Here is a 17,416-nt window from a genome sequence, read left to right on the forward strand (position 1 = left end):
GCAATGTGACTTGCAGATCCTTCTATTTAGAGGTAGAATCTATTTCCCCATATTGACTCTGGGCTTGGCCATGTGACTTGCTTTAGCCATTGAAACCACAGCAAATGTGACTCAAACCGAGATTTGAAAAGTGTTTGTGCATGGGGGCTTCTTCTCTTGCAGCACTTTGGATCCCTCTGACTGCCACCATGTGAATAAGCTAGGGCTAGGGCTGGCCTCTTGATGATACTTGGCCTCATTGCTCTGTGTTCCCAGCTGACAGTCAGTGAATCCTCAGAAACAGAGCTGCCTTGCTGACAGACAGCTGACCACAAACACCTGAGTGAGTCCAGTAGAGGCCAACAGAAATGTCCAGCTGAGCCTAGCACAAAGTTTCATTCCACAGAATTATGAGCTAAATGAATAGTTGGTATTTTAAGGTATTAAGTTGTGGGGTGGTTTGCCCTGCCCTCAAAGCGATCTAATATGTAACTCCTTAAAAGTCAGGCATGACCATAAAATTTGCTTCATCTACTGAAATGTGTCACTTCTGGTAGAAGCCTTTAAGAGTTGGACTGTGATTTAGCATCATCTTTCTTGTCATGGTGACTGGGGAGCTTCCAAATGGCATAGCCCTGGAAGCCTCAGTCCCGGGATGGACATGAGGCTTATAGGGCTCATGTTCTTTCCACCCTTTTCCACACTGACCTTTGGAAGACAGATAGTATACTATGAAATAAACTTTTGTATTAACCTTTGTATTAAATCACCGAGGATTTGAGTTTACTGGATTTTGGGTTTGTTACTGGAGCAGAACATAGCACATTCTAACTAATATATAAATTGGCACCCAGAAGGAGGTACAGTTATAACAGAAAAATCTAAAATATGTGGCTTTAACTTAGAGGCTCAGTGGGTGGTAGCAAGGAAATTTTCAGAGGCTGGAAAGTTGGAGATGCTAACTGTCGTAAAATATTTGCTGAAACGGTTAATGTGTGTCTCCCATTTTTCTCCTTTCTAAACAGGAATGTTTACCATATGCTGTGGTTTGAATTTGTCCACAAAAAAGCACATGTTGGAAACATAAACTCCAATGCAACAGTGTTGGGAAATGTGGCCTAATGAGAAGTGATAGGCTATGAGGGCATAGTGAATGGATTAATGCCATTATCAAGGGAGTGGATTCTTTATAGCAGGAGTGAGTTCATTCTAAAAGGATGAGTTTGGCCCCCTTTTACTCATTTGCCTTCTCTTTGCCTTTCCACTGTGGGGCCATGTAACAAGAAGGCCCTTGTTAGATGCCAGCACCTTGATCTTGGACTTTCTAGGCCCCAGAACTGTGAGCAATAAATGTCTGCTCTTCATATAAATTACCAAGTCAGTGGTATTCCATTACAGCAGCACAAAATAGACTAAGACACCATGCCTATTTAGTCCCTATTCCATCACTCTGTGTGTGTGTGTGTGTGTGTGTGTGTGTGTGTGTGTGTGAGAGAGAGAGAGAGAGAGAGAGAGAGAGAGAGAAGAGAGATTACGAGTGAGAGAGATCGGGGGAGGATACCTTATCTTTTTAGTTGTCTATAACAAGAGAAGCTTTATCCAGTTCCAGTATGGAGACTACCAACCATCACCCAGAGATGCCAGACTTTGAGATTAATGCCTTTACTGAACAGAACTTTTGGATTGTCTCACTTTGTGATAGGAGCAAATCTATTTTGTAGTGTAAAGAAAGTGAACTGTAAAATGGTGACTAGAAGGATAGATCACCGTAATCTTTGATACTATTTACCAATAAATTCTGGTTATCTTCTTTTTGCTTATATAATAGGATCGCACTTCCCTGCTCCCTTTAAGATAGATATGCCCATATAATTCACTTTGGTCAATGAAATGTGAGAACTGACTTGTATCACTTTTAGGAAGAACCAGTTTGCCATTCTTCATCTTCCTTTTGCCTATCACCCAAGGGGGGACGTTGCAGAGATTCCAGCCTCCTTAAGGATCCAGTTGCTTAGTGAGACCACATGGAATGAAGCCCCCTCCTCCTGCCACCCAGAGATGAACATGTAGATAATCAGGAAATAGTTTTTTGTTGTTGTTTTCAGCCACTAAGATTCTTGGATCATTTATTGCTGCACCATAATTTTTCCCATCCTAACTAATGTAGATTACTATAAAAGTGATCAGGAAAACTGCAAAGGCTGATCATCGTGGCAATTATGAGTGGAAGTGGTTAACTAAAACCATCCACTGACAATTCCAAAATCACCTTCACTAGCGATTTCACCTGCACTCCAATTGTGACCGTTCTAGAAAAGGTGATTATGCGCTCAAACTTTATTATTTTTAACTTACGAAGATGTAAAATTACATCTTCACTACTGAAGTCATAATGAGCAAAGAAATACTTTCTCATAGGAAGAAAAAGAAAGAAGGTGGATAAGGATAAGCCACAAAACAGGGAAGGTGGTACTGAACTCAGAATTTATGAGATTTCCAAAAAGAATTAAACATGTTTCCCACACACTTGTGAATAAATTTCCAGAAATACACAGTACTTCTTAGCAAACGTTGGGTGGCTTAGCTTTGGCTTGATAAACTGCACGTATACGGAAACAAACGCACAATCCCTCTGGTGCAAAAGTAAAAACTGTGACTGGAGTCTGTATTTAAACGTTAAGATTCCTCTCTCGCTCTCTCTGAAGAAGTTATTTTCTCTAGCACGGCGTAGAATTCATTCCATTAACATTTGGAAAGTGCTTAATCCCGTGTCATGCACTGTACTAGGGTCTAGTGAGTGACAGATGTCATGGTACAGAGATCTCAGTGGGTCGCTGCCTTCCAGGAGCTTATAAAGAAAATTTTCCTTCTGCAGTTTTCAGCCGGCTACACCCAGTCCCCTGAAAGTAATTTTCAGTGAAAAAAAACCCGCATCTTTTTCCTAGTCCTTGCAAATATTCTTGCTTTCCGAGATCTCTTCGCCTTGAATACTGAAGTCACTCGGGGATCTCTCTGGACGTTTGGCAGTTATTCCAGATGTAGCCGAATGACCGGCTTGCCCTTTCCCTGCGGAGTGACAGGAAGACAGCGACCCCGGAAAGTTTCCAGCACTTAAAACACAAAGCGCAGCCTGAACCTACAAGGGCCGACAACTCTTGCGGCTTCCACCACCCTTCTATCGCGGAGCCTAAGGAAGCTAAAGCAGTCGGGTCAGACCCGGTCACCCGGGCAGCGCGTGGTCTCGGGCGCAGGGAGCGACAGGCTCAGTCCCCCAGCGGCGCGGCGCAGCGCAGAGAAGTTGCAGGCCAGCCTGCAAACCCAAGTGCTGGGGGGCAAAAAAAAAAAAAAAAAACACAAAAACACAAAAACACCCGATCCTTTCTTCTGGACTACAATGACCGACAAGCAACGCGCCACGGAGCCAAGTTCGGCTTCGGGATCCTGGCGAAATGGAGCCTGGGAAGTGAAGTCTCCGGACTGTCGGAGTCCCGTAGTGAAGGCAGAAAGTAGGCGTTGCTAGTCCGCTCCACTAGCACGCCGGTTCCTGGCTGGGCTCCGGGTCTCTCGGCTCCCGCTCAGGGTTTTCGCGGGCGGCGGGAGCGATATGGCTCGCCTGAGTAAACTCCAGCGGGAGGGGGAGGAGGGTAGTGGGTGGGGAGGCGGGGTCAGCGGAAGCGGCAGGTTGCTTCCTTCTCCTCTGGCTCCCTCCCCGCCTCTCCCTGAGGGAGCGGTGGGAGGGGGAGGGCAGGGCAGAGGGAAGGTAGTGACACGTGTCAATCAACCCCCCTCCGGGGGGCGCGCGCTCCGGGGCTCGCGCCGAGGGCTCGCGCCCCTGCCTCGTGCCTGCGCTGCTCGTATGTAAATGAGGGCGCGTGACGCGGGACGCAGATGGACAAGGGAAGAGAGAGAATGGCCGCTGCCGCCGCCGCTGCTGCCGCCGCCGCCGCCGCCGCTCAGTGCCGGAGCCCTCGGTGCGCGGCGGAGAGGAGAGGATTCCGGCGGGAACTCGACTCTTGGCGCCACCGCCTCATGCACTGTGTAGGTAAGAGAGACGCGGGCCGGGGCCCCGGGCTCCGCGCAGAGACCGCTGTCGCAGCCCGAGGAGTTTGTGGCTGAGGGGTTTAGTTGAATCTCCCGTTCGGGTTAGTTCGGTGGGGGAGCGAGATGGGAGCGGCGCGGCGGCCCCGGCGCTCGCCTTTTGTCTTGCGGGCTGCTGGCCCGGCGCGGTCCGCCCTCTTTCGCCTTCCTAGCTCTTGGGCTTCCCGGGAGCTGTTAGTTGGGACCCGCTTGCAGAGCCCCCAAGGAAGCCGCCCGCTCGCGCTCTCCCCGAAACTCCTCGGCGCCCGTCGCTGCCCGCCGTCGCCCGCCGTCCACCCTGACAGGAGGGAGGAAGCGGCCCGGTGGGTCGGCGCCCTGGCGGAGGGGAGCCGGCGGGCAGGGCGGCCGAAGGAAGGCGGGCTGGTCCGCGCCCCCGCCGAGCGCACACACACCCCCTTCTCGCCGCCCGGGGCCGGGTGAGCAGACGCGGCCAGTTCCCGGGGACCTGGACCTGGAGACCCAGGGGCGCTTGCAGGGCGGGAGCCGCGGATGGGCCGGCGGGGGGCGAGGGGCGGCGGGGGCGTCGCCCGAGGGGCGGGGGGCGCCCAACTCTGCCCTCTCGCGCTCGGCGGCGGCGCTGTGTGTACCCCTTTAAGAAGGAGCCGCTCGAGCGCTGACGGTTGGGATTTGAAGTTCTTCCTCCCTCTTTGGAAGTCTGGACGGACGGGGGGTGTTGCCACGGCAACGACACCCTCCCCCCCTTCTGCTTGCGGACGCCCCGAAGACTCTGGTCCTCTTTCACTGTCATGTGATGGACTCTTCCTTACACACACACACACGCACACACACATACACACACACACACGCACGCATCGCCCTCCCCACCTCCCATCACCATTCAACTGCAATTCCCTCTTTTTGGTTGGATCTGATTCGTTTTGCTTCAAACTTCTGGGCTTGGGGCTCTCACCCTGTGGATTGTTTAGGGTGACAGGAATGGTGGGACTCCCTACCTTGCTGCAGTCGCTTTTTTTTTTTTTTTTTCCTTTTTTTGCCTAAATGAGACGAATGCATAGAGCTGTTATCCAGCAGGTTGGTTTAGTGGGCTTAGAGGGGCGAACACGGATTATGGAATGGGGCGCATTGTGGGTGTTTGTTTTGGAAGGGGGTTATGGGTGGGAGTGTAGGGGAAGAGGTAGAAAGGAAGGTTGTATTGTGTAAGCAGTGGATAGTGGCAGCAGCTTGCTCTACTGGCGAGTGAATCTTGGCATTTGGAGTTGGGGAGTAACCCTAGTGTCTTAAGAAAACAACTCTCTTACCTTGTTTCCATCTGCTCTGGCACCACCTCGCACCCCCGACCCCGCCTCCCATGTGTTTGGTTAACGTCTTAAGATCTTTTTTTCACTAGTAGAAAAGAGATCGTATTAGGTTAAACTTAATACAATTTCAATTCAGAAATGTGTACCGCAGAACGCGTTAAATATAGGAAAATGTACGAGAAAGGAAGGTTACTTTAGGGGGCATTTAAGTGATGTTTAAGTAATTTACTGCTTTTGTTTTGCCCTTACGAAAAATGTATTTTGGTCTTCTCTAAGGAAAGATGATGAGAAATAGCTTTAGTCAAGTATTCATAGGTGATTTTAGTTTATGAAGTGTAAAAAAAAAAACCTCTAGGTATTCTTTATATAAATTGTTTAAAAAACTAAATATTGTTGTTTGTGCTTCTTGAATACAAAATGGACTGTTTTTGATAATTGCTTATGTAAAGATCTCTTCTGGAAACCAATTTAGAAATTACTGAGCTCATTTAGGTAGAATTAGGTAGGATGACAGCATTGCAACACTGGCTTATGATATTACTGTTAAGTTTTGCCAAGGCACAAAGTGATGTGAGAATGTCTTTTTATGTTTTGGAATATTTTGGTTGGTTTTTTTTTTCTGATCTTCTTGCTTATTTAGATACATTAAGTATAGCTTTGCATTATAAAAATATATAGGCTTGAAAAATAGTCAAACTTTAAATGAAACACAATTCATTGGATTTGATGGAAAAGGGAACTAGAATATCTTTTTGCCTTACCTACTTGTATATTCAAGTAAAATTGGAAGACATTGAAAGTTAATACTGTATTACACTTTTAATGCAATATGTGATTACATTGTATCGTATGTGAAAAGAAATTTTGTCCCTGGCTTCTAACTATATTTGAGAATTGTTTCCCACAGTCCCCATCCTAATTAAGCCCTATTAAAACCTGTCTCATATTTTTTGTTACTTATTTATTTATTTATTTATTGAGATGGAGTCTCACTCTGTCGCCCAGGCTGGAGTGTTAGTGGTGCGATCTCAGCTCACTGCAACCTCCGCCTCCTGGATTCAAGCGATTTTCCTGCCTGAGCCTCCCGAATGAATAGTTGGGATTACAGGTGCCCGCCACCACGCCCAGCTAATTTTAGTATTTTTAGTAGAGACTAGGTTTCGCCATGTTGGCCAGGCTGGTCTCGAACCCCATTGTTATTTTAAAATAAACAATAACATCCATTTAAACAGAGTATACACTTGTTGATTGGGCTTTTTTAGCATCTTAGGTGTTAAGCACTAATTTATAGTGCTTTCATCCCATTGGGATGAAATGGAGTTTGGATATTTACCTTTTGCTATTAATGTGCCTTACATTCATTACTTTATAAACATATTATAATAAAGCCATATTTTTTTCCCTTTGCATGTGTATACATGTGTGAATATATATGCGTACACATATGTGTATATTCAGTATATATATAAAATATTCGGTGCTCTCATTGCTTACAATCATTTTTATAAAATAATATCCTTGCCTTTTGGGAAAAGAAATGATCCAAACATCTTAATTTTAAGTGAGATATGGAATTGTAGGCAGCGTCTCAGGGTTGTACAGCAAATTAGTATTGAGTCCCTAGTGAGATTTTGAATCTCAGTTCTTAGCCTAACTCTTTAATCTGATTCATTTTATAACTCATATAATATTTTAATTTTATAGAGAAGAAAGTTGTTTCAGTTGTCATGACTGCTTGTAGTTAGCCACAAAGGTAAACGTTTAACTCTTAATATGGAATGAGATGTTTACCTTCCTCTAACTGTGGCATTCATCTCTTTATGTTAGATTTTTAACTACTGTTCTGGTTCATTCCACACAGTTTTCTTTTCATTGAAGAGTTGTCTTACAACCTTTTGTCTCAATTAATATCTCTATTTACATTGTGGTACTTTTTATGATTTGGCTGTTTTTCTATAATTATCGTATACTGTACTGTGTTATAGTTTTCAGTAGCTCGTGACACAAATGTTCGAGTGCTTATTGGATATGGTAAACAGTATCCTAGTACTATGATATTGAGAAATAACAAATACAGTCCTGGATCTTATGAAATGTATAATTAGCATTTGATAAGTCATACAATTTAAAACAGGTCTAGAATAAAAGAAATACACCTGTACATTTTTAAACATCATCAGGACTTGTATAGTCCATTAGGATATCTGATGTGGGAGACTGGCCAATATTTAAAAATTTTGTATTTTGATGTAATTTCAATCTTAAAAGTTGGAAGAATAGAACTCCTGTGTACCTACATTTGTTGTTTTACATTTTGCTGTGTTTATCACTCTTGCTTTATACTGATCTCTCTATATTTTTTCAGAACAATTTGAGAGTAATTCAGAGACATCAACCTCTTTACCCCTAAATTCTTCAGTGTATATTTTTAAAAAACAAGGATACTGTCTTACCTAATTATAGTGAGGTTATTAAAACCAGAAGATTTAATGCTGATGTACTGTTATCTAATTTATAGTCCATATTCAAATTATATCTGTTTATCTGTTTTTTCTGTTAGCTTTTTTTCCTCTTATTCTGGGATCCACTTCAGGATCATGCATTACATTTGGTAATTATGTCTCCTTAGTCTCTTTTAATCGGGAACACTTTGTCAACCTTACTATTTCTTGACCTTGACATTTTTAAAAGTACAGGGCAGCTATTTTGTAGAATGTCCCTCAATTTGAATTTATCTGTTGCTTTCTTGTGATTAGATTGGTTATGCATTTTGGCAGGAATACCACTTAAGAGATGTTCTGCCCTTCTTAGTACATCGTATCTTGAGATTCATGATGTTGGTGTGTACCAATGTTGGTGATGTTAGCTTTGAAAATTTTGTTAAGCTGGTATTCCTCATATGTATCCCTGAAAGTTATTATTTATCTCATTGTAACTAATATGCAATTTGTGGAAAAATAATTTTGGGGAACAGTATATTTACATAGTATAATCAAAATTTCACCCACAAGTTTTAGTATCAATTGATGATTATCTGACTTCATTCCTTCTATAATTATTAGTTGACATTCTGACATAAGGTAATCTTTCCCATCTCCATTATTTATTCTGTTCTTTTTATCTGTATGACCTCATGGATTTTTAATTTTATTCAGCGGTTAAATCCATTGCTGTCATTATTTTGGTTCACAGATTGTCCCAGGTTTGGCCAATGGGTGTCTCATCAAGCTGGTTCCAGTGTTATTTCTGCAAAAACAAGATATTCCAGGTTAATTTTGTATTTTGTCTGTCCAAGCTGTGGCATGAGCTCCTTTTCCAAATTTACCTCCATTCTTTTCAGTGGAAAATAGACTTAGATACCAAAATCTAAGCAGTAGGTTTTAGGACTGTTTTTAAACCTGATTTTTATGATACAGAAGCTGATAATCATTGTAACCATTTTGTCTAAGGGCACAGCAGCAAAACAGAATGACAAAGATTGGTTTAGAATCATTCTGTAAACTCCAGTATCTGTCCTACATAACAGTGTTGTCCAGTAGAATATAATGGAAGTAAAACATGTAAATTTAAATCTTCTAATAACCACATTTTAAAAGCATATTTATCCTAATGTGTTAAATATATTATCATTTTAACACTAATCCATATAGAAATTATTGAGTTAGTTTATATTTTTCAAAAATATTAAGTCTTCAAAATCAGGTATTTTACATTGATAGCACATCCCAATTTGGACTAGACACATTTTAGGTGCCTTAATAGTCATATGTAGCAAATGGCTATCACTTCGCATAGTTCAGTTCTGTACAGTAGTTGCTCCAGCCAACTCTTGATTACCATGATACCACTTAATTAAAGCCTGTTAATAATCACCAAACCTATTTATTTTGCTTAATTTATTTTTCCTCAAATCTTTTATTTTGGTAGTATAAAACAGCAAATAAACATAAAGATTCTAGAGCTAGACTACTTGTGTTTGAATCCTATCGTTACCACTTAGCAGTGTGGACGAGTAGCTTAACCTGTCTATACTTTAGTTTCTTAATCTGTAAATTGGAGATAATCAGGTTGTTTGCTAATTTTGTGTTAATATATGTTGATATGTGTCTATCATATAGAAAGCATTCCCTAAGTGTTTGCTAGTATTACGATTGGTTTACACAGGTTATTGGCAGCTTTGAACTCTTAACGTTTTTGTCAATAGATTCTTTCTGGTAGGAATCCTGATGAACAGTGAAAAGATCATGGAACATGTTAAAGAAAAGAGAGTAAGGGCTTGAATGGTCTGTATTCTAGACTATTCTAGAGCCACAGAATTATAGTTTTAGAATCACAGGGTATCACTTAGTCTAATCCTGGCTTTTTATGTATGATACCAGGAAGGCCTTTGATACCGAAAGGAATCTTTTGGCTATGTGGTAACTGAATACAATAAATTATTTTTAGCTCATTTAAAAAATTTATACTAGATCATCTTGAAGTTACTTTTTGTCAGTGTCTACTCTCTATTTTACTTTTTCTGTTATTCAACTTGTTGCTATTTTCTGGATGCTTCTTGTCTCCTGCTCCTTTATCTTACCACTAACTTCTCCCTCATCTTGTCACTGTTGCCATGTAAACCCCATAAGAGTAGATTTAGTTAGAAATCTGGATTGATGGGAGTGGTATGGATGGGTCTACTATCCAAAAGACTTTGTTTATACAGCTGTTTTTTTCAAGCACTATCAAATGTTTTCTATTTTAAAAGATGTAAATTGTGGCACCATCTAATAGTGTGCATTGGACAAATGGAATCTGTGATGCTGATGAGTAGTTGGATGGTTAAGACATATATCAAGTCTTCCTGTAAAATAGGCATATTGATGAATTTTGCATTCAAATTTTGAAGTTCTCTGTACTCTTGGATCTTTTTATATGTGAAAGAGTAAAATTCTGCCATCTTTGGAACCAAGCAGAGTGTAATTTTGTATTTTGTAAATGTTAGATATGGGCTACAGACTGGTCTTAACCAGTCTTTTTTGTGTGATACCCTCTTTGTGCACATACTACATCCCTTGTTTGGCTACATGGGTGCGCTGCTTCCTGATTGGCCGTGCGCATGATAAATTGCTGTTATGTGTCCTCTACATTCCTCTCATTTGTCTGACTTCCAACCCTGGTCTTTAATTCTTCTGCCATAGTGCAGTCTTGGGAGGAGCAACAAAGATATATAGATTTTTGGTTATGTTATGTAACTTTTTATTCCTCATTAGTTAAATCTCATCTTTCAATGGTAATAATCTACATTTTTGGTGGGAAGTTTCTTTTCTTTTTAGTAGTATTCCTTCCTTTTGGTATATATGACTAGCATTCATGGCTGATAGATAACAGAGCACCAAGGACCGAGGTCCAAAATTTTAAGGACCTGCCTAACTGTATAGAGTTCATAGTTAAGAGCTGAATCTGTAATCAAGTAATCTTTGCAAGAGTTTTTATTCACAATGCAATCTAGGTAAGAGAATGTGAATGGGGGGCCCAGACCAGCCTACTGCTACCAGTAGAAAACTGATTAACAAAATAATGCCATCTTTGTATTTGAAGAATACCACTTTGTTCTTAATTAAAGCAAAATAAAAATTTTGTTTTGAGAATTTTTGTGTTTGATAGAAAACAAAACTTAAAATGAGGAATTGTCTGTATCTCATCTCCTTTCCTTTCATATAGTTTCCCCATAATTGGCAGCAACCCTATCCTGCTTGCTACATTTGTGCCTTACTTTTCTTCTTTTTTTACCTTAATCTGTTGCCAAGCTATTATTACCTTCTTTACAGTATCTCATGGATTCAATTTTTTTTTTTTTTAATGCAGTAAGCATTAGGACAGATCCAGATAAGATTCTGGTTTATATCAGTGTCTGCATTGCTGGTTTTACTGTCTTTCAGTCTGACTTACAACCAATAGTAAATCATTGTTTAAAGTAGCTGCTTTGATTTCATAGTTTACAAAGCTGTAGTATCTCCCATTTGTCTTTTTTTCATGAAATAAAAGCTGCCAGCCATGTTTATCTAGTTGGTCATAGTTTACCAGCCTGCTGCTTCAGTTTGTCTAGTGTCTTCTTTAGACAGCTCAACCTTTTACATAGACTTTTGTCCTTTTTTATCCACATTGCCCCAAATTCTTGAGTATCTTTTTAGTTATATCTTCTACCCTGCATCCTCAGTCGCCTTTTAAATTAAATTGCAGGCCGGGCATGGTGGCCCATCCCTGTAATCCCAGCAGTTTGGGAGACTGAGTCAGGCGGGTCACTTGAGCCCAGGAGTTGGAGACTAGCCTTGCCAACATGACACAACCCCATCTCTACTAAAAATACAAAAATTAGCTGGGCATGGTGGCACATTCCTGTAATCCCAGCTACTCGGGAGGCTGAGGCACGAGAATTGCTTGAACCCAGGAGGCGGAGGTTGCAGTGCATGAGATCATGCCACTGTATTCCAGCCTAGGTGACCGACCAAGACTCAGAAAAAAAAAAAAAAAAATTCAACTGCGACCTAGAGTCTTTTCTAAAGTATTTATTGAAAAGCAAATTTAAGAGCTTTCTCCATTAATTCAAATTGGCCAATTCTTTTCTGACCAGTATGTGCAAAGTGTGCACATAGGAAGTAATTTTGTCCAGTAGTCTTCATGTTTAAATTATAAACTGTTTAGGGACAGTAACTAACAAGTCCTCACAAGTGGTAGAAAGGACTTAATGGAAATAACCCAGTTTCTTCTTAGCCCCTATCATTGTAACATTAGGCACAAATCATTCCACTTTTTACAGATGGAAATCTATGAAACTGGGATAATATCTGTCCTCAAATGTTTGCCATTTTTATTCTTATGAAAGATGCTATAATATTTATGTAGTAGTAGTATCTGGGCTGAAGGTATAAATTAGAAAATTACCAGCATAAAGATGATATTTAAATCCACAGAAATATGAGATTACTTAGGAATAGGGGACAGTATATCTAGAGTATAACTTGAGTATATTAAAGATAGTTTAGATAGTATAACCAGTAGATGACTCAGTACCACACCTTAAGGAATCTTAGCCTTCCTTGGGCAGAAGAAGAGAAACCTCAAAGTAAGGTCACTGGCTGAATAGTAAAACCAGGAGGGAGTGGTATTACCAAATCCAAGAGGAGAGAGAAAAATATTACAATAAGGAGGGATTGTTACGTGTTGATGGGATGTCAAGTACCATGAAACAGGGAAGTGTACATTGTTTTTGGCTCTAGGTGACCTTGACTAGATAAATTTCAGTAGTGATGGAGATGGCAGCCATATTATAATAGGTTAGAAAGTAATTAAGATATGTGCAAGTGGAGATAACATTTGTAGTAAACTACTAATTTAAGAGCTATATTTTGAGGAAGAACTGATAAATAGAGCAGTAATTGGAGACATCTGGGGTCTAGGGTTGTTTGTTTTTTAGATAGGCATTACCATTTGCCATACTTAGTAAGATGGGGAATACTTTTCTGTATCAGTGATAACCATGATTCTTTTATGTGTTAATGTCATTAAGCTGAGAGCTGATAGTAACAAAATACTGAGGCAAATGTATTAGATAAAGAAATGGGATAGACTTGGTTTTAATCTCTTAATATGGATTCTACATTTATTTTTTTTCCCTTCAAAAAAGTTTCCTAATCAAGTTACTGAGATGTGGTATGTGTAGCATTGGTGCATTACACATTTTACAAGAATGTTCTTTTCTACAATTAATTTACTGTTGTCAGTCATCAATTATCTTGAGTCCTACGTGTGACCATTGCTTGGGGGTATAATTTTATGTTTCTTCTTTACTGGATTCTGAACTAGAAATAGACTTCAGAATAAAAAATCAAAATATTAGCTTTTTAAAATTGTAAGGTTGCATTGAAGAACTTGGCTTGGAACTGAGGCCAAAATTAGACATTAGGTTGCCTTACTCCCTGACTCCCTGAATTGAACTTACCAGCCTATCAAAGACAGTACAGCTGGAGCTGCAGGCCTCTTAAAATACAAGGAAGCTGTACCCTAGTGAGTTTACCATGCTTGTTGGTAGGAGTGAGCCAGGAGGCCTGGCCGTGAATGAAAAATGACTTTTAAAACATTAATACATCCCACTAGGGACCAACTGTAAGGATGTTGCCAATATTAGTTATTCTTCCTTCTTTTGGGAGGACTGAATAAGTAGTAGAGAAAAGAGCCAAGTTTCTTCCAAAGTACTTCCCCCAAGAATGTGAAAAGTGTTTGTGGGAGTTCTATTTTATGGAAAAGACAGGAACTGTGGTGTGGTTCAAAAAGCTTACTGTTTACACAGGAATAGGATTTACCTTGCTTTTAAAGAGTTCACAATGATCAGGGATGTTAAATATTAGACTTGGTGTAATGTAATGAAAAGACAGAAGTGGGAACAATTAATTTTGACTTGAAGGATTCAAAATGACTAGGATTCAAAACATTGAGTGAAAGCAAGGATTGGCAAACTTTTTCTCTAAAGGGCCAGACAGTAAATGTTTTAGGCTTTGTGGGCCATCTGGTCTCTATTGCAGCTACTCACCTCCACTGTTGTAGTGCAAAAGAAAGACATAAATTAATAAGCGTGGCTGTGTTTCAGTAACATTTATTTATAAAAATAGGTGGATTTGGCCTATAAACCATAGTTTGCTGATCTCTGGGATAAAGGATACAGCAGGAAAGTAGAGTGGAGGGAATGGGCAGAGATAGTATAAACAACTATATTTAAGTATAAATAGTGATATATTCTGAAAATATTTAGCATTACAGTGCCTTTGGTTTATAGGGTAGCAGCAGAAAGTAGGACTGGAAGTATAAATTATGGCTTCTACAAGGGGGAAATTATAAGCCTTTGAAGTTTTTTTTTTTTTAAACGGGTAATAAGCATGATCAGATAAGTCAGCTTATTTTCATTTGGAACATCTGTTGTTGGTGCAGGTTTCAGGGCTTTTTGTTTGCAATAGTTTTAAGAAGCTCAAATTAAAGCAGCCCTTTTAAATCAAAACTGGGAAAATGAGCAGTCTTCATTCACTTCAATGTATTAAGACATTCTGCTTGGGCTCTGAACAACTTGAGAAATAAAACAAGGAGAAAGATGGAAGCCAAAATAATCTTTCTGTTACCGATATAGGCCAGGTTAGAGGAATAGCTTGATGGGGGAGTCAGGTGGTCTGGCATAGGCTGACTTATCCATCCAGTCCTAGGCTCAGTAGAGAAGCAGAGCCGAATATGAGTCTTTGGAGGTCTGTTCTCCTTTGAAAGCTCAACCCCAGGGGCAAGAGGAACAGAACTGAGCTCTTCCTCAAATCCAGAATCACCAATCGGATAATTCACTTTACTACCTAAGGGTAAAAAGAGGCTCAGGTTGTGCTTTTGATGCATCCTTCCTCATAGAAACCAGGAGCAAGGGAAAGGTATTATAACAATCATGGCTGTTAATTTTTGCAGGGTTGTATCTGGGGGTAAGTGTACTGGAAACAATACAACTGTTAATATCCTGAAAACAAGTCAAATTCACTTGTTCTGGATATTTTAAAAAATATGTTATGGCCAGGCCCGGTGGCTCACGTTTGTAATCCCAGCACTTTGGGAAGCTGAGACAGGCAGATTGTATGAGGTCAGGAGCTCAAGACCAGCCTGGCCAACATGGTGAAACCCTGTCTCTACTAAAAATACAAAAATTAGCCAGGCGTGGTGGCAGGTGCCTGTAATCTCAGCTGCTCGGGAGGCTGAGGCAGGAGAATGGCTTGAACCTGGAAGGCGGAGGTTGCCGTGAGCCGAGATCGTGCCACTGCACTCCAGCCTGGGCAACAGAGCAAGACTCCATCTGAAATATATATATACACACATACATACATATATACATACATATAGATACACACAGACACACACACACATATATATATGCAACCATACACACATTTATGTATATTTTAGTGTTTGGAACAACTGTATTTTTTAAACTCAAAATTAGTAGGGTTTTTTCTTCTTTTTAAATTAACTAGATTTTCCACAGGCCTATGTAAGATACTTAAGTAAAATGCATGTTTGGTTAGAAAGAAACCCAGTGCTCTCTTCTGTATTATAATTTTCAATTAACTTTTTAAACTTAGAAGGAATTAGTATAAAAGAATAGAGCACTGTTTATGTGGAAAAAAAGCAGGTACTCTGACAAATAGATTATTGTTTTAATTAGCTTTGATTATAGGTGCTTACACAGTTTATTCACTGGTGTCTCTTTTTTTTTTAAATATAATTAATTGTTCTTCAATGTCTTCTTCCTCCTCCCTTTCTGAACAGCTCAGTACTAAAACATCAAGTGGGAGAAAACAAGGGTAGGTATCCACACTGGGTGGGATGCGTGGGAGGCAGAGCCACATTGTCATTTAAGAGGAGTGGGATCTCGGAACCTGATAGGGTGAGGAGAGTGTCCATGGGGGTTGATGGAATGAAGGGTAAGTAGCACCTCTCCATTGGAAGGCATGCTAAGGCAGGGTATTGGAGCCCAAGCAGGGTGATACGGTATCTGTGAAGGAGAGTGGCCTGGTATGGGGGAAGGTCAGCTGGTCCCAGCAAGGAGGACATCTACTTGGGGTGGGATGTCACCCTGCATGAGCTCTCAGGGCCCCAGTAGATAGCAGGGGGTAGGGAGTGACCCATGTAGGATTGCAGCCTGGTGGAGGTATATTGAGGCTCAAGTGACATGAGGAGGGAGTCCATACATAGAGGTATCTGAGTCCAAGGTGTTAGAGCCTGAGGGTAAAGGGAGGAAGGCCTCTCAGTGGAGGCTTGGTACAATATGGGATTTCATAGCCTGAGCAGTGTAGGGAGGATATTCTTGTAGGAGGGATGCCAGGCATGAGGAATAGGGACCTGAACAGGGTGAGGAGATTATATACACGGGGTAGGGATTTTGGGGCCAAGAGAGGTGAGGAGGGTGTCCGTGTAGGGAAAGGGACAGCTACAGTGGGAGATTGGTTACATACATGGAGACTGATCACATAAATCAGTATTAAGAATAATGGGAGCCACGCTTCTCATTGTCTGAGAAGGGAGTTACTAATATGAAAGTAGGGAAAACTAGAATGCTGTCTGTGGTGTTGGATAGGAAATGAAGTACTTGTGCGAACTCATGGTTTTCATCATATATAGATATAGAAATATATGTGTATGTATACATACACACGCCCTATACTGGTCATTGAGAAGGAGCTTAGGAGCAGTGGCACTACGGTAGCAGTGAGCATAATGTATTACCGTTAATTTCCTGATTTTAATGCTTGGTTTTGTGAGAGAATTGGGAAATACTAAGAATTCAAGAGTGGTGGGTCATTATGTAGACATTTACTCTCAAATGGTTGGGAAGATAAAAGTCTTCCTTACTATACTTAAAACTTTTTTTTTTAAGTTAAAGATTGTTAAAACATAAAAGTATTTAAAAACAGTGTCATTAGTCTGTGTATGTTCTTGTGAATTAATCACTTTCAGCCCTAACTACCATAGTTAGTAATATACATGTTGTCTTACAGATTTTCCAGCACCAAGAATTGCCCCTTGAAATAATGATAGATAATGTTTATTGAGTGCTTACCATGTATTAGGCAGATTCTAAGTTTTTATATGTATTATCACATATAATTTTCCATATGAAATAGTACAATTTTTATCTTCATTTTACAAATGAGAAAATTCAGGCTTAGAGAGGCTAAGTGACTTGCCCAAGTCTTTCTGCCTAGCAAATACAAAAGTAGAATTCACATCCAGTCTTAACCACTATACCAGGTCAAACCTCATTTAAAAATTAGCAAGTCTCATCCATTCTGGTCAGATTGTTACATCTAAAACTTTAGTAGTGCTGTTTTCGTTTTATTTTAGAACTTAAGTTTCAGGGGTGGGAAAAAGTATTCTGGGTTTAGGCCTCCTCAGCCTTTTATTCCTGTCCTGGAGTGAGAGAGAACAGGGACTTGTGTATTTGAATGCATGGTGTCAGAGATAAGGATTCCCCTGTGATGAGTTAATCAGAGAAAATATCCACTAATTTTTTTCTTGCTTTT

At 40.5% G+C, this 17,416-nt stretch overlaps 1 protein-coding gene across 7 annotated transcripts in view; it reads left to right on the plus strand.

The window, feature by feature from the left end:
- The first annotated feature begins 3,743 nt into the window (after positions 1-3,743).
- Positions 3,744-17,416, plus strand: part of LCORL (ligand dependent nuclear receptor corepressor like) — a 185,847-nt gene continuing 172,174 nt past the window's right edge. For 6 of the 7 annotated variants that reach the window (XM_030801150.1, XM_030801152.1, XM_030801153.1 and 3 more), the window contains exon 1: positions 3,744-4,021. In XM_030801150.1, coding sequence (XP_030657010.1) covers positions 3,868-4,021 — 154 coding nt within the window. In that variant the 5' untranslated portion in view covers positions 3,744-3,867. Of the gene's footprint in view, positions 4,022-4,955; positions 5,110-17,416 lie in introns of those variants that run through there. The other variant, XM_030801149.1, reaches the window with a different exon arrangement.

The sequence above is a fragment of the Nomascus leucogenys genome, chromosome 20 (assembly GCF_006542625.1).
Source record: "Nomascus leucogenys isolate Asia chromosome 20, Asia_NLE_v1, whole genome shotgun sequence".
Taxonomy (NCBI): domain Eukaryota; kingdom Metazoa; phylum Chordata; class Mammalia; order Primates; family Hylobatidae; genus Nomascus; species Nomascus leucogenys.